General features: G+C 41.1%; 1 protein-coding gene across 1 annotated transcript in view; it reads left to right on the forward strand.

Annotated features, from left to right (window-relative positions):
• The first annotated feature begins 578 nt into the window (after positions 1-578).
• Positions 579-25,836, forward strand: part of PTPN11 (protein tyrosine phosphatase non-receptor type 11) — a 38,198-nt gene continuing 12,940 nt past the window's right edge. The window contains exons 1-9 of the mRNA XM_084648712.1: positions 579-754; positions 7,273-7,395; positions 9,441-9,635; positions 10,869-11,061; positions 14,752-14,868; positions 15,607-15,720; positions 23,566-23,662; positions 24,193-24,272; positions 24,402-24,560. Of these exons, the coding sequence (XP_084504838.1) occupies positions 741-754; positions 7,273-7,395; positions 9,441-9,635; positions 10,869-11,061; positions 14,752-14,868; positions 15,607-15,720; positions 23,566-23,662; positions 24,193-24,272; positions 24,402-24,560 (1,092 nt within the window). The 5' untranslated portion in view covers positions 579-740. The remainder of the gene's footprint in view (positions 755-7,272; positions 7,396-9,440; positions 9,636-10,868; positions 11,062-14,751; positions 14,869-15,606; positions 15,721-23,565; positions 23,663-24,192; positions 24,273-24,401; positions 24,561-25,836) is intronic.

Here is a 25,836-nt window from a genome sequence, read left to right on the forward strand (position 1 = left end):
TTTTGAGAGCATTTTTAATACAGTAAAGTATTTTGTAGATGGTTAGTTGCGGTTCCCCTCTCATGCAGTAGGGTGACTCCAGCGGGGGGAGTAGATGCCTCGTATTTTTGGAAGAGGATTTTTTTAAAAAATAGCACTGTTTAAAAAAGGATCTCGATCAGCAAACTGATTTTTAAAAAATACTCATTCAAATCAAGTTAACGTATCGCCTCAGATCGTGTTTGCAAAAGATTTAGATGAAAGGTGCTACTTTAAGTACAAGGTGTTACCACGAGACATTTGAAATTGGATCCTGTGCATGCAGAGAGTTCTCAGAAGATGCACCTATGGGTGCACGCAGAGCTCCTCTAAAACACCCAGCCCTCGTCCCGCGCGGATCCCTCAGGCCAGCAGAGCTCCCGGGACGAGGAAACGCAGCTATCAGCGCGTGCCCGCAGGCCCCGCGTGCCCGCCCTGCGCAGCCACCAGGGCTCCCGGCCGACGGGCGCGTGCAAGCTCGCGGCCCGCCCCAGCCGGCCCCGCCCCCGCCCATGGAGGCTGGGCCGGTCGCGGGCGGATGACGTCCGGGCAGGCTGCGCCGCGGTTCTGTGTCTCCGCGGCCTGGCTGCGGCTGCTTCTCACGCTTCCCTCCGGGTCCCCCCCAGGCCGCGTCCCGCCGGGGGAGGGCCCTTCCCCCCCCCCCCCCCCCGTGAGAGGCCGAGACTCGGGGGGACGGGCAGCTGCGGGCGCCGCGGGGGAAAATGACATCGCGGAGGTGAGGCGAGGGGGCCGGGGCCAGCTGCCCCTTTCGCGGCGGGGCCCCACCTTCCCCTGGAGCAAAGGGCCCGGCGGTGGGCGGCAGAGACTCCCCTGGGGCAGGCCGCGCCCCCCCTCCCCCTGGTGCGGGGCCGCTCTCTGCTGCGGTGAATTAAAGGGCAGCAGCCCAGCCCCCCTCCTCCCCTCTCCCCCCCCCCGGTGTCCTTTGGTGCAGGCAGGGGCCCTCCCCCTGCAGATCACGGTTTAATGTGCCCAGTGGCCCAGGAAACTGGCCGTCCGGCACTCCAGGCTATGGAGAATTCCTCCCGTGTGGCAGTGGGCATTAGCAACAGCTGCGTTACTGAGCGTGCGGGTTTGGGAATTAAAACGTGAATCAGCTTCTAGAGTTATCAACTGCAGGCTCATGTTTTAGGTGGCCGATACGTTGTAGTTTAGCAGCGTACAATCTACTTCCAAATACCTGCAGGATTGCTGGATTTAGACTTTGAAAATCTCCGTTAAATTTGAGTTTATTGCAGATGCGTGTGGTTTTCCCACATCTCATTTTTACTGTGTAGAAGACACTCGTTTATCCTTTGTCATTACATTTTCCATTTATTTTCTTTTATTCTTTTTGGTCTGGTAATCTATCACAATAATTGAATTAAAGGAGCACTGTCAAGATAGAAATATCATATTTTAATTTTAATTGTATTTAATTCCTTTGATTATGAAAACTGACCCATCTTTTTAAAAATCTGATTTGCTTTACACTGTCTGTTTACTTTTTCTTTTTCAGTTTACAATGATGAAGCTAGATTGTCAATTTCATTGTAGGGTTCTCTTCCTTCTTAACACTATGTTATTGTGTCTGGATCTCCAGCAGCTGGGTAGATGTTTAAAGTGGGAGGGAAATTTAAAAATTGAAATGGGGGGTGGGGGTGGAATCTTAAGTATTTCTTTTCATATCAGTTTCAGTGACACTTTCCCACCCCCCTTTTAAAATAAAGCCTAAAATACATGTGCCTGCATTAGTTAGGTGCTCATCTTTGCTCTCTGTCTGACTCTTGAGAATTAGCCCTCTTAGCCCATTCAAAAGTTAAAGTTGAAAGGGGCTCATGAGAGAGAGTGAATAAAGATTAGAAATTTAGACAAACCAGTGAGCCTATAAGTAGGAATAATTAAACTAAAAGTCACCACTTTCCTTATCTGTCTAGTTTTGTCATCCAAAACTCAGTGGACTGAATACATCCGATGAAGTGAGCTGTAGCTCACGAAAGCTTATGCTCAAATAAATTGGTTAGTCTCTAAGGTGCCACAAGTACTCCTTTTCTTTTTGCAAATACAGACTAACACGGCTGCTACTCTGAAAACTGTTAATGTAGTTTGTGATTCAAGAATGTCCTAAACCTTCTGAGTTCTGCAAAGAGGGCTTTTGCACAGTCATACCCTGGTTCTCCAGAATATTTCTTTATCTGAAACAAGGGCATGTTCCCTGTTATATAATACTCTTGGAAAAGGCCGCCTTCTTATCTGGTATCCCCGTCGTCCTTGTTGTAAATGATGTTTGACTGTCCCTCGTTGGTTATCTTTCCACTAGCATTTTTGTCTTATTGTAAAATGCCAAGTAGAATGCTATATGACTGAAACTATTAAATCATGCTTTGGGGAACATGAAATCCTCTGTTCTCATTGTGGGCATAAATAGAATATGTTGCTATGTATTGATTTTTGATTGTATTATAGGCTCTTGGTCAGTTTTACACTAGGAATAACTCCTGTGTCTGCTTAGAACAGAGCTAGAAAAGGAAAGAAAAAAAAATCTAAAATACATTCCATTCCTATGAAAGGAAACATAAGTGAAAATCCTCTATAGGGTTTATATTACTCCTATCTGTGTCTATGCAATCCTCTTTGCTTTCCCACCAGTGTTGGAAAGGATGTGGCCAGCATGGTTCAAAAGCGCAAATGTGGTGGCAGTATGCCAAATGAGGTTATCCTGATCACCGGTCCGGAACCATTTAACACAGATCGCTAACACCCCCATTTCTTTCTATTTGGGGTGGGTGACAAATGCATCTTCCTACTCAAAGCCAAAAATACAAGAGTGAGAGAGCAGGAGAACCAGTTACCATTAGAACAGAAGTTATAACATGTGCAAAAACTTGGTCACTTTCCTGCATGTACCTTTTTTGGTCCCAAACCCCAGCTTTGGTGGGCTACAGGAAGAAAGATCCTCCTTTTATAATCTTACATGATTCCGTAACCAGTTTTCAAATATATTGTATTATGGTCCCTTCTGTTCACTGAGATGTATTGTCTTTTGGCATAACTTTACATGATGTGTATAACTAGTAATGTGGTGGTATGTATATTTGTGTACTTGTAGGACCAGGTGTTGCAAGTAGCATGTGTGGAAACTTGCAGTGAAGTTAGTGGAAGTTCTGCATGTGGCATGCTTGTAGAATTGATTCCAATACTTTCACATTCCTATATCTACGCTTCTCTTTTTCATGTAATTATAATTAAAGTTCAATGAAATCGTCACTTAAATCCCACATATAATAAAAAGTCCTACATGACAATGTTTTGAAGTTACTGCTTCTCGTAGAAGTTCTATAGTGAGGTATGATTGTTGGAAACCTAATAGATGAACCAGTGTATTGCCTATCCTTCATAGCCAGATTGTTCCTTGGAGTTAAGGTGACCAGATGTCTCGTATTTATAGGGACAGTCCCGTTTTTTGGGACTTATATAGGCGCCTATTACCCCTTACCCCCTGACCTGTTTTTTCACAGTTGTTATCTGGTCACCCTACTTGGAGTACATTTTCAAGCATCCAGTCCAGTCTGGTTATTAAAATCCCGGGCAATGCGGCTTGCACTGCTTCTCTTGGCAAACTATTCCAAAGATTAATACATTTCCCCCATCAGGAAACTTTTCTTGACATTCAGGCAAAATTTTCCCATTATTAATTTCATCCTAGTTCTATCCCTGTGTCTCCTTGTATACCACATAAAATTCTTCTTGCAGTTTACACTTTCCAGGTACTTGTAGAATGTTTCTGTGTTCTCCACCTAGCTGCTTGGTCTAGGTGTACACATTTAGGACCAGATGTTTAAAGGTGTCTAAAGATAACTGCTTTGAAAATTGTACTAGGTGCTTGCCTGCATCTTTTGGCATCTAAATACCTTTAAAAATCTAGCCCTTGGTCCATATAATCTTCATAATTCAATCCTTCTGACCCTAAGATTTTTTATTTTATTTTTTTGGCAGGGTCATCTTGTCCGTCATCCTATTACCATTTAATGGCTGATCACCAGTGTGGGATAAGTCTGTCTTTCATAATCCACAGTCCACATAATACACACTATGTGTTTACCATAGACTCCTCTTTTCTAAGCAAGTGTGATCATCTGTGGTCCAGAAGAGGTTAAAGTTATCAGTTACTTAATTGGGTGAAAGTGAGTAGCAGACAGTCAGGTTATGTTGCTGGGTTTAGTTGGTGATCATAGAAACTTGCCAATCCAGCTAACAGGGTTTACTCTCTTCAATCTTTCAAAGTAACTATGTTGAATATCATGCATGTACCATGTGTATTTTTCAAAGGAGATGAGGAAAGCTGAGGTCCTGCGTGGGCTTTGAAGATCCCATGACTCTCTTAGGGAAGAGTAGGGGTTTTCCCCGATTTTTTTAGCCAAAATGCATGTCTCACTGTTGTGCTGATCGGTTACTGCCCAAAAGCAGCTGCATTTCAGTGGTATTGCATATTTATAGTTTGAAAAGCTTTGGGGTCTTTCAGGATCATGGACATTGGATAAATATAAGATTATCTGTCAGTGGATTAACTCAAGTCTGTTGTGACAACTCAAAGTAGTTGGATTTTTACTTACATTTTCCTGGTTTGAGCTATACCCAGAGTAGGTTATTTTCTTGGTGGCTCTGCTAAAGGTGCAATATTCTGAACGGGGTTCTCTTGGTTAGATAGGATATACACAGACAGATTTAAGGTTCCCGTGTAGGATTACTTCCTTTTCAAATTGCACTTGGGCACCTTTACTTCTAGCTTCCATGGGTATATTAGTTAAACTGACTATGTTAGGGACTTGGCTGTTTTGGAAGCTCTAAAAGTGTCCAGAGTATTCTTTATGAAAAAATTTGCCAGAGCAGGGAGTATGGAATATTATATTATTGGAATAATGATAACAAGTCTTTCTCAATTTGAGCTGCCTTTCATGAATTGCTGAACCAATCAAAAGAGCAAAGTGGCTGCATGCACTTGCACAGCTTTCTGTTATGGCAGCTTACTGTGAAATGTGGATTTATGTTGGGAATAATCAGAAATGCTATGTACATTTTTAGTTATAGTATTCTTATAAGTGTAACAGAGCAGATTCTGCAAAGCAGCCAAGTGTTTGTATTGCTGTGATGTTTTGCTTTACTCAGGGAAAAACTCATTGGGTTTTTCAAGAGCAGTGGATTCTGCTGCTTTCTCTCAGATATGCTGTGCAAGTCTAATATCAAAGTGCAGATGTCCGAGGTGCATGATTTATAGCAGTTACAAAAATAAGGAAGCCTTTCAAATGTCTAGGAAGACTTTAATTTCAAGAGTTGACGTGAAAATAAAAACCCAAGAAAGTAGTCTGGCAAAGCCACTGCAGTCAAATGGTTGCACGCTGTTTGCCCAGAATTTTGCATTTCTGTGACAGTACTGTATTTTGTTCTGTGTTCTGTCTTGGCCGTCTGGGTGGCAGTGGAGACAGCCTTGCTTTTAGTCTCTCAGCTTTTAAAACATGTCTGGTTATATTGGGAACTCTCCTCAAACATCTGCTTGTGTATTGTTTCTCCATTGCCCCAGCTGTACCATGGGAATCAGACTTCTGGTTTGGTCCAAAAGGTAATATAAATAGTAGATATTTACAGGTATAATTAAGTTTCTGTTGTAACTTTCTCGAACACCTTTTGGTCGAAATTTTCCATGCTCAGTCTCTGCATGAAGGTGAACTCATCTAAAAAAACAAAACAAAAAACCCACAAACTTTTAAGTATTATCTCTGTTTCTGAAATTTTGGCAAAGGAGCTGATCTTATTAGTATGTGTGCATTTTCATGTGTCTTTAATGTACACAACTGTATTGATTCAGCTTCCAAACTATATTTCCCTAAGTCATTTCCTTGTGAGAGAGCATCCTTTGGCCTGTACAGGGGAACCGTGATGGAGAGGGAAATAATGGATAGTGAGGGCTGATGCAAACTTCAGATTTTCTCTTCAGTTGATTGCATTGATAGTATAATAATCCCAGTCTCTCCTTAGTTCACAAAGCATGTCCCTGGAGGTCATTTCCAGTTACCTGAATCATAGGACTGGAAGAGATCTCGAGAGGTCATCTAGTCCAGTCCTCTGCACTCATGGGAGGACTAAGTATTATCAAGAGCATCCCTGACAGGTGTTTGTGGACAGTAGAGTTGCTGGCCATCTTAATGCTGCATTACTTCTGTATTGCAGCAGAGGAATAAAACTTGTGTGATGATATGTAAAACGTGGACTTGTTAACTAAATCACTACGAATACGTCTGCTGAAATGTAATGCCATAGGTGGTGATGCTGAACTCTTTAGTTATAGATATAAGCCATATATGGTTCTCCGGCGAGGTCCACTGTTTGTCATTCAGGAGGCTGCTTGTGGGTGGTGAAAACCAATATGATGTTCCTCTGTGTTTTGTATTTTAAGAGTGTGATATTTTAGGACCATAGGAATTGACAGACCAGATCAGAACATTGCTCCATCTAGTCAGGTAGCCAATCTCTGGCAGTGGCCAGGACCAGATGCTTCAGAGGAAGGTGCAAGAAAGCTATATTTTGGACAATTGTGGAATAATTTGTCCACAAGGGAAGTTTTTTCCTGATTCCCCCATCATCAGTCGGTGATCGATTTATGCCCTGAAGCATGAGGTTTTGTTTTATTTTTACTTTTTAAATAAAACTATCTTAATGTTACTTTGGATGTTTTCAGTATTCTTATGTATGTCTAATAAGCTGTAGACCTCCATGGAATCCAGTGGCATCGAGTTCCACAAGTTGTGTGTGTGGTGGTGGTGAGGAGTGCGTGTATTTGTTCTTATTAGTTGTCTTTCAGTTTCATTGAATGTGATTTTGCTATTGTGTTATGAGAGGATAAATACAAGTGCCTGACTTCTGCTCTATACCATTTGTTTTATATACTTTTTATCATGTCTCCTCTGAAATAAACAGTTTCCAATGGTGTGGGTATAGTACTTTCACTTATCTGACCTCTCTTATCAGAGGATCTCAGCAATATGTAGAAGAAAACCTGCTTTTAACTGGTGACATGAAAAGTACAAGTTAGAATTACATTGACATTTTTTTGAGATGATTTTTTTCAGAGCATAACAAAATTCTTTAAAATCCAATATTGCATCCAGTGATTTTAATGTTATCTGATATTTGTGTGGCAATGTGGCATCATCTAAAGAGAGATTCTGGTTTTAAATTATTTTCCTTCTTTATCTTGTGTAGATGGTTTCACCCGAATATTACTGGAGTGGAGGCAGAAAATTTACTGCTGACAAGAGGCGTTGATGGCAGCTTTCTGGCCCGGCCCAGTAAAAGTAACCCGGGAGATTTTACACTTTCTGTTCGGTAAGTTAAGTGTTTGAGAGGCTCTGTCCTTAATACCCACTTGTCCCAAACATACAGAAGTCTACAATTGCCATTGTTCTGTGGAGAGCAATCCTGCTTGGGTAGAGAGATGACCTTGTGTCATCTACAAGTTCTCCATTTCTGAATTCTGAGTCTGTTATGTTGATAGTTTTACATTTTCTTCTGCATAGGAACCCAAATGCCTTTGGTTTTCCAAGTTGTGCAGAGCTGGGAAGACTGTGGATCCTGGCTCTGTAGTGAGCCAGAAAGGTAGAGGTGATGTGGCAGCCAGTTCATAATTTCTCCATTCCCTACCCTTTTAAAGAAAACCCTTAGGGTTCCTGTCCAGAAAGTAGCAGAGGTGACAGCATTAGCAAGATCGTGCATGTAAGATCTGTGCTCCTTTATACCGCATTCTGGCTTCTCTTCTCCCCTCATCACCCCGTTAGCTATGCTGATAGTACTTAAAAACTTGCCAGGTACCTTAGATAGATATTTGCAGTGTAACTTAGTGCCAAAAATGTGCTTGGCACTGTACAGCACAGCATGCAAATATAGTCTTTTCCCCAAGGAGCCCACCCGCTAAAAACCCATATAAGAAAGGGCTCATGGAGAAAACCCAAAGGAGGGAATAACATAATTTTTCTTCCCTCCATAATGTCTCACTTCTTAGGGGTTGCAGAAGAAGTGAGGGGGATTTGAATTAGAATAGGATGGTGGCTTGTCAAATAGAGATCATTCCACACACACACACTCAAAATACTTTCCTATAACAAGAATAAGGAAGTATTGAGGTAATGTTTGTTAGGAGAAATGACCAAGTTTTTAAGGTAAACTCGTGCATTCCAGCTTCATCTAAAATGTGACTTCTGGAGTACATATCCCCACATTGTCTTAGAGGACAGGGAAGGGGAAACAGGCATGTCTGACACTTCATTGTTGCCTTAGATTTTAAGGTAGTCTTAGTGGACCTGAGTCAAGGGAAGGAGACCTCATCAAAGATCTATGCGGGCGGGGAGGCTGAAGTTTCCTGACTGAGAATTCCATTTGCTAAGTCCTACCTAGGGTGGTCTCAGGATGGCCATTGATCTCTGCTCTTCATTGATATTAGTGGAGGTAGAGGCAAATTGCTTACATCAATGGCTATTCTTGGCTGATTATAGGGAGCAGACGTGTCTTTAAGGGAAATCCCCATGCTGGGGAACCGTGTTAGGATGTCTGGGTTGCTCCTTGAACGTGGCAGTTGGAGTCTGTCCAGCCTTTCCTAGAGCCTGACTCCTATACTGGGCAGAGCTGGACTCCACTCTGGAGAAAGTGGTAGCACAGAACCCCTAATGAGGCATCTTGTGGATGCTGAAGACTTCCCTCCGTCATGAGAATTGTAAGTAGAGGACAGGAGGTCTGTGCAGCTTCTATTGGACGACGTGGGTATATCTGCACTGCAAAAACAAAAAAACCCCATGGCAGCAAGTCTCAGAGCCCAGGTCAACTGACCCAGGCTTGCGGGGCTCATGCTACAGGGTTAAAAACAGCAGTCTAGACATTCAGGCTCGGAGACCCGGGGAGGGAGAGGGTCTCTGAGCCTGGGCTCCAGCCCAAGCCCGAATGTCGACACTGTTTTTAGCCCTCTAGCGTGAGCCCTGCAAGCCTGAGTCAGTTGACCCTGGCTCTGAGACTTGCTGCCGTGTGGGTCTTCTTTTACAGTGTAGATGTACCCTGTGGGGTAATGAAGACTGTTTTGGTTCAGTGGAGCCATTAAGGAATGGAAAAAAAAAATCTTATTTCTCTACTAACTGTTAAACAACCACTTCCTCTTCTTGTAACCCTTGATACTGTTTCATTGCCCTGCTATTAAAGGTATAGTTTCTTCACTCACAGTGTTCAGTAATTTAGATATGCTGCAATTCATCGGCTGGAAGATGACTGACCTATAAAACTGAACTACTGAAATTTCCAAGCTAGTAGAGTGGAATATTTTAAAGTGGTTGGTTTGAAATTGGCGAACTTGTCTAAGTTGCCTTTTTTTTGGTGCAATAAACATTTAGGCGAAATGGAGCTGTCACGCACATCAAGATCCAGAACACAGGAGACTACTACGACCTGTATGGAGGAGAAAAATTTGCCACATTGGCTGAGTTAGTCCAATATTACATGGAACACCATGGGCAGCTCAAAGAAAAGAATGGAGACGTAATAGAGTTAAAATATCCACTGAATTGTGCTGATCCTACATCTGAAAGGTTAGAGAGATAAATTGTGGTGAAAAATATGAAGGAGTCCATTCTCCTTTCCACGTATGCATGTGATTCCTATTAACATTAAGTATTTGCTTTTACTCAGTGTAAGTAAGGGTGGCAGTACCTTACCTTGCAAGTAGTCCAACTGTTTTCTTTGGCACTACTTGCAAAATAAGCTATTACTCAACTTGAGTAAGGGTGGGAGAATCTGGACTGAAGAGGATAGGCCCTATACCTTGCAGTAACTAAAACAAAAAAATAAGTAAAATACACAACCTGCTTTCTGATCCTTCTTGGAAAATTTCATTGGTTGCAAAAGCTTCAGAGAATTATATGTGTTACTGCAGTGACTTCAGTATATATTTCAGAGCATAATTTTATTTTGGTAACAGTGTATTATATGTGGGTTTAAGAAAACAAAAGTCAAATGCAAATATACAGATTGCTGAAACTGACATTTTTAACAAGACCGCAATGATCAGTAGGATCTCAGACTTTGAATACTTACTAAGGAAGTATAGTGAAGGAACTCTTCAGAAATAAATGTATTTAGTTCTCTTCAGAAACTGGAATTAATTAGGCTGACCCATTAGTCAGCATTACCGCTAGTAGATGTCAGTTTATTCTCAGAAGTGAAAAAGCAGGGAAAAATAATGGAACCACGCCATCATAAGGGCTGATGAAATTGTATTTCATAGTGTGTAAGGAAAACTTTCTGTTAACATAAGAGCCCTGAAATCATGCAAGTGCATAAAATAAGCAATGGCAAAATACGTGAGAGAAATTGAGGTATCTAATTGCAGTAACTGAAATTTTATTAGAACCCACTTCAGTTCTTGCTGACTTTTCTCTTGGGATTTCTTTCTTGTGATCTGTATAGATTTTTATTAAGCAATGGTGGCGTTCTTCCAAGGTTGAAATGCATAAGAATTCAAGTATCTTAATCAGTTTTCTGTGTATGAAAGTTCTGTTTTGAGAGTTGTTTTCTGGATAATGTTTTATTACTTGTGAAGTATTTCTGTATGTGCGCACACGCCCTCTCAATTCATATTTTTTCTAAGTTTATACTTTGCCAGGTTTTTTGTGTATCCTTAGCAACTCTTGTAGCCCTTGAAACCTCAGTTTAGAATGAACATTTTGGCTTGTTATAGCTGTTTAAAGCAGGTGGGCTAAGTCATGGGTACAGTGAAGAGAAGGGCAACTATATTTATTTATTTAATTTATTGTAAATTTAAGGTGGTTTCATGGACACCTTTCTGGAAAAGAAGCTGAAAAGTTATTAACAGAAAAAGGAAAACATGGAAGCTTCCTTGTGAGAGAGAGTCAAAGCCACCCAGGAGACTTTGTTCTTTCAGTCCGGACAGGAGATGATAAAGGCGAGAGTAATGATGGGAAATCGAAAGTGACCCATGTCATGATTCGGTGCCAGGTACAGTAAAGCTGGAACTTCTTGACTGTAAAGGCTTCTTTCCTGGTTTGCATGCTTATTCTGTCAGGAGAGGCATTACAGACTTCTCAATACTATTCAGTCCACTGATTTTGGTCAGATGGTGCTGTATGTATAGCATATGGTTTGTTTGCTTAAATTGACTTCTTTGCTAATTTCAAGAATTCTAGTAGCATTTTGGTTTTTTGACTGAATCGTGCCGTAGCATATCTATATTGCTGAGGAGCTTCTAAGAGGTTTCCCTTTGATTGCATCAAGAGTCTGTCTCAAAGCCTCTGCTGATGTAGCCTTTCGCGTTCATGAATCTCTCTTAAGTTTGTTGCAGTCTTGTCTTACTACTTCTCTTTTCATATAATAGATCTGAGAATCCATTCAGGTGGGGTTTTTTTGTAGCTATACTATGGAGGATGGATATTTTGTCTTTTTCATAATGTCTTTCCATAATAACAACCAAAATACAGCAAATATTTAATCCAAGGAAACCTTGTCCTACAGTTTAAATTTCAGGTAGGGTAGTTTGCCTTTACTAAAGAATGTGTTTAAACTATCTGATGCCAGGATTAATTCTTGATGGTTATTTTTATTCTGAAAACATTTTAATATGTGCCCGAGTATTGGTGTTAAAGGGTCAAATCTGTTGAAAGTACTTTAATCCATTTTAGAAAATACAGTTCTTGTAATACCTTTATTTGTCTTTAAAAAAGCAAAAACAACCCTCCCCACATGCCTAGTATAGAGAAATCAGGAATTTGGGGCAGAAATGGTGCAACTAATTGAGAGTGCCTGTTAGAGGTTTTTGTGTTTTTGGCTGCATTCAGTAAATACTGTCCAAATTTCAAGGTACACCTCTACCCTGATATAATGTGACCTGATATAACACGAATTTGGATATAACGCGGTAAAGCAGCGCTCTGGGCGGCGGGGCTGTGCACTCCGGCAGACCAGCGCGTCAGCGTGTCTGATCTGACACGCCACTCTGAGCGTCATGTTAAGGGTGCTGGGCCGGGGCTGAGGGGTTGGATAAGTGGCAGAGGGTCTCGGCGGGCGGTCAGGGGATAGGGGATGGGGGGTTGGATGGTTCAGAGGTTCTGGGGGCAGAGCCGTCAGGGGACGGGGACCGGGGGCATTGGATAGGATGTGGGAGTCCCGGGGGGCCCGTCAGGGGGCAGGGGTGTGGATAGGGGTCGGGGTAGTCAGGGGACAGGGAGCGGTGGGGGTTGGATGGGTCGGGGGTTCTAAGCGGTCAGTCAGGGGGTGGGAAGTGACTATTAATAATGGAAATGCTAGAGGCCAAAGCAAGTTCAATATAACGCGGTTTCACGTGTAACGCAGTAAGATTTTTTTGGCTCCCAAGGTCCGCGTTATATTGGGGTAGAGGTGTAATTTCCTGCCTTTATTTATAGAATTGTAGGACTGGAAGGGACCTCGAGAGGTCTTCTAGTCCAGTTTCCTGCACTCAGGGTAGCACTAAGTATTATCTAAACCATCCCTGCAGGGGTTTGTCAAGCCTGCTCTTGAAAATCTCCAGTGACAGAGATTCCACACCTTCGTAAGCAATTTATTCCAGTGGTGAACCACCCTGACAGTTAGGAAGCTTTTCCTAAAGTCCAACCTAAACAGCCCTTGCTGCAGTTTAAGCCTGTTGCTTCTTGTCCTATCCTCAGAGGTTAAGGAGAACAATTTTTGTCCCTCCTCCTTGTAACAAACTTTTATGTACTTGAAAATTGTTATCATGTCCCATCTGAGTCTTCTCTTCTCCAGACTAAACAAACCCAATTTTTTTTCAACCTTCCCTCATAGGTCATGTTTTCTAGACCTTTAATCATTTTTGTTGCTCTTCTCTGGACTTTCTCCAATTTGTCCATGCCTTTTCTGAAATGTGGCATCCAGAACTGGACACGGTATTTCCAGTTGAGGCCTAATCAGCGTGGAGTAGAGCGGAAGAATTACTTCTCGTGTCTTGCTTTCAATACTTCTGCTAGTACATCCCAGAATGATGTTTGCTTGCTTTTTTTTTTTTTTTTTTTTTTTTTTTTTGCAACAGTGTGACACTGTTGACTCATATTTAACTTATGTTCCACTATGACTCCCCAGATCCCTTTCTGCAGTACTCCTTCCTAGGCGGTCATTTCCCATTTTATATGTGTGGAATTGATCCTTCCTAAGTGGAGTAGTTTGCATTTGTCCTTATTGAATTTCATCCTATTTACTTCAGACTGTTTCCCCAGCTTGACCAGATAATTTTGAATTTTAATCCTATCCTCCAAAGCACTTGCAACCCCTCCCAGCTCGGTATATCTGCAAACTTTATAAATGTATTCTCCATGCAATTATCTAAATCATTGAGGAAGATATTGAATGGAACCAGACCCAGAACTAATCCCTACAGGACCCCATTTGTTATGTCCTTCCAGCATGACTGTGAACCACTGATAGCTACTCTCTGGGAATGATTTTCTAAACAGTTATGCACCCACCTTATAGTAGCTCCATCTAGGTCAGTGGTTCTCAACCAGGGGTCCAGGGCCCACCGGGTGGCCGCGAGAGGTTTCAGGGGTCTGCCAAAATAAACCAGAGAGCAGGGCCAGCGTTAAACTTGCTGGGCCCAGGGCAAAAAGCCCAAGCCCCGCTGAGGTCTGTAAGCTGAAGCCAGAGCAACTTACCTTCACGGTGTCTTCTGTTGTGTGGGGCTCTGGGCAATTGCCTTGATTGCTACCCCCAACGCCAACCCTGGCTTTTAATCTACTGGATATGCAGAAAAACCGTTGTGGCCCAGGTGGGCTGTAGCATTTTTTAGCAAGTTGGGGGGTGGCCTCATTAAGGAAAAGGTTGAGAACCCCGGATCTAGGTTGTATTTCCCTAGTTTGTTTATGAGAACATCGTGCAAGACAGTATCAAAAGCCTTACTAAAGTCAAGATATACCACATCTCCTGGTTTCTCCCTCTCCACAAGGCTTATTACCCTGCCAAAGAAATCTATTAAGTTGGTTTGATCTGATTTTTTCTTGACAAATCCATGAGGACTGTCACTTATCGCCCTATTATCTTCTAGGTGGCTGCAGATCTTTATGAACATTTATCTTTATGTATATTAGCTGTTTTAACATGTTTAATTATTTGAGTTTATGAAAGTTTGGGAACTAAAGTTACTGTTAGAGTTCTCCAGGCCCTCAGTTGATCTGTGGCAACCTCATAGATGCTAATGGTAGATGAGATAGTAACTATATTGCTGCCTTGCTTTTTAAACAAGGACTACAGTACCAATACCTGCGTTCCAGGACCCAGTGTAGATTCTGTGGTGCTTTTGTTTCGATTTATTCACAAATTCACATCTGAGTCTCTGATTGTATCCCTCAAGTATTCTACTTGGGGTGAGTATCAGATAGGGGCACTGTTATCCTAAAAAAAAAAAAAAAAAAAAAAAAAGCAGGTAACATTAAAATGTTCTAATTAGAAATGTATTACAACTTTTCAGTGGAATATGACTGTACCAAGTAAGCTTTTATCATTTCAGTAGGGAATGGCAGGGGATAGTTAAATAGGTTTTTAAGTACTCATTTAAGGGATCTTGTGGTTGGTTGAACAGTTGAAAGAGGTAATTAATGCAGACTTTATATTGTTTGTTGTGTACATTGCTATGAATGAGCACATTTTGAATATCTTTCTTGGAAGGAGCTGAAATATGATGTTGGCGGAGGGGAAAAATTTGACTCTCTAACAGATCTAGTGGAACATTATAAGAAGAACCCCATGGTAGAAACTTTGGGCACAGTACTACAGCTCAAGCAGGTGAGCTTAGTAAATGCTAGAACTTCGATCATAAACATTTAATTAACTCAGGAGATAGGGGTGGGAAGGCTGGTGGTGGGGGGAGATCAACCTTTTTCTTACATTCTGTAAGGTGTTGGAAGACATTCATTCAGTGTTAAAACCAAAAGTGAATTTACCGTCCTCTCTTACAACAGGTTTCAGAGTAACAGCCGTGTTAGTCTGTATTCACAAAAAGAAAAGGAGTACTTGTGGCACCTTAGAGACTAACCAATTTATTTGAGCATACAGCTCACAGCTGTAGCTCACGAAAGCTTATGCTCAAATAAATTGGTTAGTCTCTAAGGTGCCACAAGTACTCCTTTTCTCTTACAACAGCATCTTAATCTTTCAGGGTGATCCAATGATTGGATTTAAGCTGCTATAGTTTTTTTTTTAGCCATCTATAAAGGACCTAATTCTCCATTTCTGCTGCATCTAGAACTCCCCTTGGCTTCATTGGAGTTCTGGGTCTACAAGGATTTTAAAATCCAAAAAGCTTAATGCACTGAAACTGGAACCATGAAACTGTGTGACTACCACCACATGAATCTGATTTAAAAAAGAAAAGGGCTTCAAAATCTTGAGTGAAGTCTGGGTCCTAAAACCCTGAGTGGTACCTACATACAATATGTTTAATACAGGAGATCTGTGTAAACTAGCTTTCTCCTGTTCTTATTGCTGTGCTGTGGTTTAATATAAAATATCTTTCTTGATTAGCCCCTGAATACAACCCGTATTAATGCTGCAGAGATTGAAAGCCGGGTGCGAGAACTAAGCAAGCTAGCAGAGACCACAGATAAAGTCAAGCAAGGCTTCTGGGAAGAATTTGAGGTAATTTAAATGTTTCAAATGTAAAGCAGGTGAGTCTCAGTGATAGAACTATAATTTTACCACAATTTCCCAGCTGCTTAGGGCCCTCCGCCCCTCAAATCTTTATTCTTGCTCCCCACCCCGTGCCAGATATTGCACCTTCTCCAGTTTGCCACTTCCACTCATGTGTCGGCCAAAGATGAGTGCTTGCAAGGTGTGCCTTTTCTTTTAACCCCGAGCATTGTCTCCCAACCCTGTTTGAGCTGATCTTGTGCTGGGCTAAGGAAGACATTGCTTAACAGGAATGGCTGGGATTTTGGCGCCAAGTCCTGTTGTCTTTCAGTGGGAATTCTTGTAGGCTCTCCTGAAAGTCCCAGAGGAGAATAATTTTGCATTTCTCTAATTCTTCTTGTGAGAGGATTTCAAATTATTTTACAAAAAAATTAAGCCTCGTGACATCCCAGTGTGGTAGATAATTTTTTCTGATGAGTAGAAAAAGGCAGAAGTACTATAGTTGGTCAGTGGCAGAACCCAGGAGTCCTGATTACCAGTTCCCCACTCTAACTACTAGATGACACTCCCTTCCTTACAAGTGAAGTACAAACAAGTCTGGTATTCGATGGCTGGTTAGCAACTGTGCTAGACGTAATAGTCAAGATAGTGACTTTTTTGTTTATGCTTTTATAGGATTTGACTGTGATTTTCAGAGGAGCCTGTGGGAGATAGATGCCCAACTCTTATTGAAATTTGGTAGGATTTGGACATCTGAGGCCTGGTCTATACGAGAAAATGAGGTCAGTTTAACTATGTTGGTCGGGGTGTGAAAAATCCACACCCCTGAGCAGCATAGATAAGCCAACCTAAGTTCCATGTAGATAGTGCTAGGTTGACAGAAGAATTTTCCCATTGATCTAGCTAGTGCCTCTCGGGGAGGTGAATTACCTATGCCGACAGGAGAACCCCTCCCATTGGAATAGGTGCTATCTACACTGCGCCACTGTAGCTTTTGTAGACAAGCTCTAACTCTACACAAAAATTTAATTTGCAAGAAGCTGGGAAGTGAATCTACCCTACACTAGCTTGCCATGGTCTAGTTGTCTATGTGGATTCTGCTGGCCTGTATTAATAGTTGCACTTCGATCTACTCCCGTTTTCAAAGAGGACTAGATCGTATTTTTGATGCATGTCAGCAGGGATAGCTAGTCTGCGGCTGGCTAGTGTAGGGTCGTATCGCGTCCCATCTTGCCGTAAGCTAAGTGTTCACGCAGACAAGCCTTTTGGTTCTTTTTTTGAAAATTCCTGCTTTTCTCTTCTGCAAAAACTGCATTTTGCATGGAGAAAATTTAATGCAGTTGTTCCCCAAGAAAACTCTCTGCTTAAATTGCCAGTTAATTTGAAAAGATTTTTTTAAAAACCATACTTGATGGCACTAGAAAGTTTCCAGTGGTTTAGATTGAAGACTGCATTGTTTTTACAATTACGTGGTGTTAGCCAATACATATATGTTACATGGTGTTAGCCAATACAATATTAATATGTATACCATATTAATATTGTATTCCATCCAACTTGTGGACAGTTAACTGACTTGTATTATGTCTTTCCTACAATTCTGTCCACTTCGCTCACTTACGTCAAGAGATGTATATCTGTCAACACTCTGCAAAACAAAGTGTAGCTTTTGGCATTAGCAAATATAAAGCCTGTCAAAGGCAAGATATATTTGTTCTATGTCCTAGTGCAGCTACCTTCACAGGCAACTGGTTTAAAATATGGGACATAGGAAAAGATATAGAACAACAAATTAAAGAACTGGTACAAACTGTGTTAGATCTTAGGTGACCTATAAAGTGCTTTCTAATTTGTAAGCACTTGTGTTATAAATATAAGAGGGTTTAGGGGTGTATTTTGAAGCACACTTACTGTGTAAGGTGACCTGAACAGCACTGTGAGAAACTACTTCCGAGAAAGATTGATATTGTGTTAACTTTTTCCTTTCTATACTGTTCTGCTATTGACTTCAAGTATAAATTGGCTATATTTGTGTAGTCAGGCAATCGACTATGCATTTTGAGCAACAATGGTCTTATGAAAATAGAATCCAGGATAATTTTTCACATAACTCCGCTTGCTAGAAATTTCAGAAAAAATCCACAAATGTGACCGTGAAGTTTTTGCTTAAGCAATTATGTGCAGTAGAACAAAATGTCAGACCTGAGTTTATGCTCAGTAAATACTAGTAAAAATTTCCAACATAGCATGTTGCTTTTTCAGTGTTCCTTTTAGTAGTAATAAGAAATTAATGTGTGAATACTGATATGGCTGCAAATGGGGAAAATAATCCATTTAAAAGCTGTCCCATTCAGTTTTTTATATTATACCTTTTTAAACTGAGGGGAAAGAAATAAACAATTTAGAAAACAAAACTCCCCAAGTATTAGTGTGCTGACCATGGCAGGATGGTGATGGACAACTGGTCAAACACACTCACTGCAATACAAATCTTCCTGTCCAGCTAATTTATATAAAACACTCTCTCTTGCCCTTGAATTCATTGCTTCTTTGACACTCACATTTTGGGAATGCTAAAATAAAACTACTGCAAAGAGGGACCCTTTGAGCCATTTTCCAGGTTAATTTTAAATAGTGTTGGGATGACAGCTGTATAATCTGTATGCTTTACTTAGGAATTTATTATTATTTTGTTTGGGTGCAACCCCTCCCATCTGGAGCTAGCATTACCGTCATCTTACCAGAAAGGGAGTAAGGGGGACACCTCCTCCTCTCCATGCGATATTGTATGTACCTTCTACATTTTTAATAGCATCTGGTGCTGGTTTCTTCCTTTAAAAAAACAAACAAAACCTATTGATTTGAGTGCTTCTCTGTACGTAAATTACCAGTTTCAACAGTATTCCTTATTTTCCCCCTCAAATGGAAGAAACGTTAAATACAACCATGGTATACCATATTCCAAACCACAGTGAGATACTCCTGGCTCCGAAACTTTCTCTACTAACTGGAGTGATTCAGGAAAAGAATGAAGATGATAGCCATTTCTAAAGGCCCTGGTGTAAATATAGTGAAGTGGTTCCCATAAGACAGGTTTATAGTGAAGAATTTCTTTAACTGATTACGGAATATATATTATACCACCAGCAGATGGAGACAGGAAATCAAGGAATCCTGTGATGTCAACTTCTTTTATAAAAAGGCCGGTTCCGGCTGCATAATACTGTTTGAGAAACTTCTTGCACACTGTAGGGGTTTGAGAGTGGGTGGGGAGCATAACTATTGTCAGATGAGGATATATTTGCAAATGCATTCATTAGCTGAATAAAGTCCTTATGATTATTATTCAGCCAGCTGGGCATCATGGGAGACTTAAATGAAAAGCACAAAGGAGCATCACTAGCTGAGGTAGGAAATTGTTCTCTACCAACATGAGAGTGAAATAAACAGTCTCTTGGTCTTGATCAGACAAAGGCGAGAGGAAGAAGGAAACAGAGTTTCTGGTCACCATTCTTTCAGAGTTGAGTGTCTCCTCTTCCCACGAATTTTCTGCCCTCTGAGGTCAGAAAAGGGACTGTCAATAGAATTATCTCAGCTGATCACTGTAATGAGGGACGGTGGAGAGAAAGGATTGCAGCCTTGGATAACAAGGGCCCAGGAGATATAAGGGTCTGTGTATCAAACTAGCATTCATTGGCTTCCATACAGAACAGGCAAATATGCTCCACAAAGCAGGCAAGCAGCCACATTCTGCTCTAGCTAAATTTTCCACGTGGATGTGAACAAGAGCATGTCTGCAGAAACCGTGGTCAGTGGTATACTTTAATAGCTGCCATATCGTGGCATTTAAACTGTGTTGCATGTGACAGCTACATGACTTGGTTTGAACCCACAATAAATTGGCTTTTCAATCTGGCTGAAGAACAAAAACGAGTGTTGCAGTTCTCATCCTTTCCCGGGGACTCTGAGTTTACCATTCCAGTACTCAGACTTCACTAGCAAAGGTCCCAAAGCGATTCTTGATTTCCCTCCTCCTCTCCCTGTTGTAGGTGGTGCTGGCTGATTAAATGATTTTGGTGGTGGTATTATGTGCTGCCCAGGAATGGAAGAGACTGGTTTCCACCCTGTGTGTCAGTACTGGTGCAGGAGGGGTGTAATGTAATGTATCCAGAGGGCTAAGCATTCCCATACAGTGTCCTTCTGAATGTGTTGTATATCATCTATGTAACCATAGAGCTAGCACTGTCAGTGTGCCTCTTGCTTCCCCTTCTGGCCTGGCCTGAGATGATTTGTGGCCTGGTGGAGTACTGGGAGAGAAACTCGTAATGTAGCTGATTCATTGTGGCTGGCCCTTGGAGAAATGGGGTAGATAAATGCGCTGACTTTCCTGAATACATATATTCACCAGGCCAAAAACTTATGGAAAGGGAAAAAGTTATAAAACCAGAAAATCTTTATTGTGAGCTATTTTATCCCTCCTTCTTTTCACCTTCACTGCCTTTTTGGAAATTGCTCTGTTAATCCTAAATGTCTCTTTACAGTGTCATATGGTGGTCTCTGAAATGAAACCATCTTATAAAATGTTCATGTTGCTGTTTAATTCAGCTCTGACAGCCATTAGTTGTCTATCTCTGTGGAAGACTCTAGGATGTCCATGAAACTCTGCTTGTGCCATTTATGGTCTTACTACCCAGATGGTGCTTATAAATTACTTTCTCTTTAAGTATATTTAAGGATGTAATCCCTGTTTTCCTGTCAACTACTGGATAGAGATGTTGGCAGCATTCTTTATTCTTTTGCTTCTGAAAAAAGGCTTTTTGGTGAATTTAGTGCTTGGATGGTATAGTGAATTGAGAACCTTCATTTATAATTGCAACCAGATTTATTATCATACTACGTACAACTTTAATGGGCTAGCTACAAGTCACTGCTGCTTATGGGTCTCTCCTCAGGGATGCACAGAGCAATAATAATGAATTGTATGAAGCAAGGACATGTTTGTAGTCTTTCCTGTTTGAATCCCATGCTGAAAGAACCCGGGGGCAAATTTTGCTTGCAGATAATAAAATGGACACAATTCAATGTGCAGTGACAGTAGCGTCAAAGTGCTACTTAGACACTAGGTGTTCAGCGTAATCGGCTTATCCAAGCCCCTGAAGAATCTTGCATTATGCCAGGCACATGTTATCAGCTGAAGTGAACCTTCTGTAGAACTTTGCACCATAAATTATTACTGCTACTACTCCTTTGTACTAATAGAGCATCTTCTGTTCTTGGCATGTTGCAAACATTAAGAATCACAACTTCACTACAGAGATCCCATCTGGATTCTAAAGATGGGGAAACTGAAGGGCAGAGAGGCTCAGTGTCTTGTCCAAGATAACATAGGAGTTTTGTGCTGGAGTGGGGAATTGAATCCAGGTTTCCCAACGCCACAGGACCATCCTTCTGCTCACTTTTGCTATGTCACCATTTTTTCCATCTGTGAAAAGGGGATGATAATACTTGCCTCCCTCAAGGCTTCCTTAAGGTTAAGCATATATAGCACTTTTCATGCAAAAGTGTAAGTCCTGTTACTGCTCTGGGGGCTAATTTTGCTCTCTGGTCCTATTGTAGCACATGTCTGCCTTGATTATTTTTATTCTAGTATGGCATGCATTGAGATGAGAGAATAGTTTGTAGCAAGTCTGTAATATTTATTTTAAGGATGTTTCTTCTTATCGCCTTCTAGTTTTCATCTAGAGTTGCTTATAGAGGGTCTTTGTTAGTTTTTCTCTTAACACTCCCCCCTGCAATCTTCCCTCGTTATTTAGGATTTGCCTGGCTGTTGCTTACAAGAATCCACTCCTCTTCTTGAAAGCTTGTGTTGTGGCAATGCAATATAATCTCTGGCAGCTTGTCTCTGGCACTTCCCAGCAATATTGCTACATATTGGTAGTGCCGGAAGTGGAGGAAGAAAGCCAAATAGGGCCCGAAGGAATCCAGTTCAGGTAGAGAAGTCCAGATCACAAAGTGCCACACTATCTTTATAGAGCTCAAATGGTTACCAAAGTTAATTGTTGTTTGCAGTGTTGTAGCCGTGTTGGTCTCAGGATATTGGAGGGATAAGGTGGGTGAGGTAATATCTCAAGAAGAGTTCTGTGTAGCTCGAAAGCTTGTCTTTTCACCAATGGAAGTTGATCCAATAAAAAATAATACATTGCCCACTTTGTCTCTCTAATAGTTAATTATTAGCAGCATTAAAAGTAGTACCAGACTGCTAAGCAGACTTTCTCTCCTCCCTTTAACTCAGCAGCTGGGAGAAATATAAGCAAGTGTCTTTATGTTTAGTTTTAAATCTTAGAAGGAGGGTTCAGACCAACCCCCAATGATCTGTGGCTCTGTTCTTCAGACCTACTTGGCAGAAACTCTGCTTGGCTTCTTTTCTTCTCTTCTCTCCCCCCCTCCCCCACCCCCACGCTTTCTCCTTGAGGACCTCCACTCCTTAATCCACCCTATGTTTAATTTCCTTCTTAATGTAGGCAGCTACTCTAGCAAAAATCTAGTATCGTCTGAGCGAAATGCTCAGTTCTTTTTTCATGTCATTGCAGGGGCGGGGGAAGCATCTCTCTTTTGTTTGCTTTAATTGTATTGGCACTTTCCCTTCAAAGCAGTGTGAACATTGATTGGTACTCCCAACTCTGTCTGAGGTGGTAGGGATTGCCCCTTACTTCTTAAGACTTTCTCTGTGTCCTGCAGTGAGTCCATATCAGAAACTGGGTTAGAACTTGGTGCTCCTTGGGTCCCATTTCTCTGCTCAGTCCCCTAGACTACATTTCCTACCCCTTTGTGAGTCACTGCCTAGGAAACAATAACTAGCTGTTTGTTAGCTGTGGACTTTATATTGAGATTCCTGGATTTTCTTCTGGGCTTTGCCAGTGTCTGTGATTTTGGGCAAGTCCCTTTAAATCATTCTCTGCCTATTCTTTCCATCTGCAAAATGGGCATGACTATGTCACTGGTGTGTTATGAAGCTTAGTTACCATTTGTAAAAGCATTTGCGATTCTCTGGTTAAACTGCTTGGAAAATGCCAGCCCAGCTTCTTGCTTCATATGATGACACAAGTTCTTTGAGTATGCTTTGGGAGGTCCCTTAACTTAATTGTTTAAATGCTGAATGGCCACATATGGGTAGACTCCTTCATTTCTGAATTCTTTGTAACATGTTACCACTAAATAGTGGATTTTAGGAATTAGACTTGAGGTGATCATGTTTTAATGCTTACCTTAAGTTAGAAATCTAGCCAGAAGATTTAACACTTGGAGGATCTGGCCCATGGTTCAGTCTGTTCACTTTCAGGCGTTCACTTTCATTTTGCAGTTGGCTTGTTGTTTCCTTCAGACTGCCAAACTTCTGCATTTAAAAAAAACCAACAAATTCTATGCCAGGTTTATGTAACCAAATATTGTTTCTGTATATAAAGTTCCATAGGAAGTTGAATTTAAAAAAGACCAACCTGTACATGGAGATACCTGCCTCAAAGCAAGAGAATGGAAACTTACTGCTGCAATGGTTACTTGACTTACAAAAGTTTGGATTCCATACATAAGCTTTTGCCTTCAAAGCCATCACATATTATTTCTAGTAACGCTGCTGTTTTGAATTTCCTAATTCAGTGTGTTTAACCCTTTGAACCAAGCTTATTAAACCAACTTGAATGCTGACTCATGAGATTTCATTTTTCTAATGATGTCTAATGTGATAGTCAAATGTCAGATTTTTCTCTACAGCCACTGTTGTGTGTGCTCTGTCTCATCATTCCCAGTGTGGTGCAAGTTTTAGTGAAACCAGCTGTTTGTGCCCTTTTCATCTAGACTTTACAACAGCAAGAATGCAAACTTCTATATAGTCGTAAAGAGGGTCAACGGCAAGAAAGCAAAAACAAAAATAGATACAAAAACATTTTACCTTGTAAGTAGTATTCACTTTTTTCTTGTTTCATTGTTAACATTGGGCTGGTACTCTCACGGATCCTTTCATGGGGAAGCTAATAATTATTGGCCAGTAGTACAGTGCTCTTCTATTAAAACACCAACAAGCTAAACTATTGCTCAGTGATCAGCACTAGTGCTCAGTAAGTTTGAGGATTAATTTGTGCTGTAGTGGTGCAGGACAGAATAATTATATATACTTTTTATATATCTCATATTCAGATTAATTACAAATATGAAGCACTGACTAAATAAGAGAACACAAACAACTTGATGTTTGATTTTAATTTCTTCGGAAATTTGAAATTGTCCTAGGGAGCAGGGAGAGAGGAAAGGTTGAGTCATCTGGCCATTTTCTTAGCTATTAGAAATGGTAAGTAGTCAAGTACGTGCAAAAGTTGGCCTTTATGTAGTTTGTTTGTTTGGTACTAAGGAACCAATTACAAGTTGGCTAGTTAGCAATCACAGAATGCAGCAGTTTAACATGCTGTTTACTTATCCTTCCTCTAGTTGATCATACCAGAGTTGTTCTACATGATGGAGATCCAAATGAACCAGTTTCAGATTATATCAATGCTAATATTATTATGGTAAGTGTGTTATTGCCTCCTTCAATCTGTCACTGGCACAGAGCATGCTTGCTATTGTATCCCCTCCTAAAAACAAATTAAAATTATTTTAAGATCACATCATTCACTGATATTTGTTTTGATCTCTAGCCTGAATTTGAAAGTAAATGCAACAATTCAAAGCCAAAAAAAAGTTACATCGCTACTCAAGGCTGCCTGCAGAACACAGTGAATGACTTCTGGAGAATGGTATTCCAGGAGAACTCTCGCGTTATCGTTATGACAACAAAAGAAGTCGAAAGAGGAAAGGTAAAATGGAACCTTGGGTGGACCCCGGTAAAAGTCATTAAGTTTTAACACAAGTAAGGATTAACCAGACTTCAGTCATGTTGACTTACAAGCTTAAAAATGGTGACATGGTGCAGCTGCCATTGGAGACCCAGGCCCTGATCTGCAAGATGCAGAGTGCCCTCTCCTCTCGCTGATAGCAACTGGAATCAAGGGGCACACTCGTCTTACAGGATCAAGCTCTTGTTTAATAAAGGCTGACTAAGTGACAGCTGCCTTACATGAGTTTACTTACTGCAAAGTTACTTAAGGGGAGGGGACAGTGAAGGAACTGGTGCAGCCAGGCTGGCAGACTATACGCTGTAAGGGAGTTAATGCCGTGTGCTTGAACCTGAAATATTGCTGCTTATTGGTATCAAGCCCAAAGCAGGAATGATTTAGCACTTTTATTTCTAACATCCTGTCTTCTGCCTCCAAGTGCCGTCTGCGAGCCATGTTCTGCGTGAGCACAGCTGCTCGCTCACTAGAGACTCACAGATCACTAGGGTTGAACTGCTCAGGCAATACCAGCATGTTTGTTACTTTGAAAGAGAACTTTTACAGCTATGTATCCCAGAACTTCATCTTGTTTCTTTTAAATGCAGAGAGATCTCATTTGTTCCCCCGTCCTGCGATCTTACTCTGTTTCTGGATCCTAAACTTGTCATGTGGGTAGGTGGATGAAGGGAAACAGAAGAAAGAGAAATGGCTCAGAAATCTTGACAGAGTGTAACAATAGTACCCCACTACTTGTGTGCAGCCTGGTTTTCTCTCTCAGGTGTCCTTTGCCTTGGATTTTTGCAAACACTTTTGCTGATAGTCTGTACTTGTTCTTGTAATTTCTGTGCCTTTTCTGCATTCTTTCCTCTCTCTCTTTGTGAATATGATACTTTGTGTTTGAATCTTATACCTCATGTCTTCAGTAAAAAGAAAATATCCTTTCACTCAGCATGATGAGGGCCTGGAAGAAGGCTGAGTAAGAAGATAGCTAGTACTCTCTTATGTAACAAATAATTGACAATGTTTTTTCCTTTGCTTGACCATATAAAATAATGAGGAATTTTAATACCCTTAGTACAGAAGCTGGATATTTGTAGTTTTTGTTGGCATTTCCCCCCACCTTAAAGTCTCCAGCCTGTCATCAACAGGGCTGTGGGTTAGCAACTGGTTTTGACTTCTGAGTTGTTAAAATCCTGCCTGCCCTTCATTTAAAAAAAAAAAAAAATCAATACCTCTCCCGGGGTGGCTTGATGAAGGA

Source organism: Lepidochelys olivacea (assembly GCF_965140295.1).
Source record: "Lepidochelys olivacea isolate rLepOli2 genome assembly, chromosome: 15".
In the NCBI taxonomy this organism is placed as follows: Eukaryota; Metazoa; Chordata; order Testudines; family Cheloniidae; genus Lepidochelys; species Lepidochelys olivacea.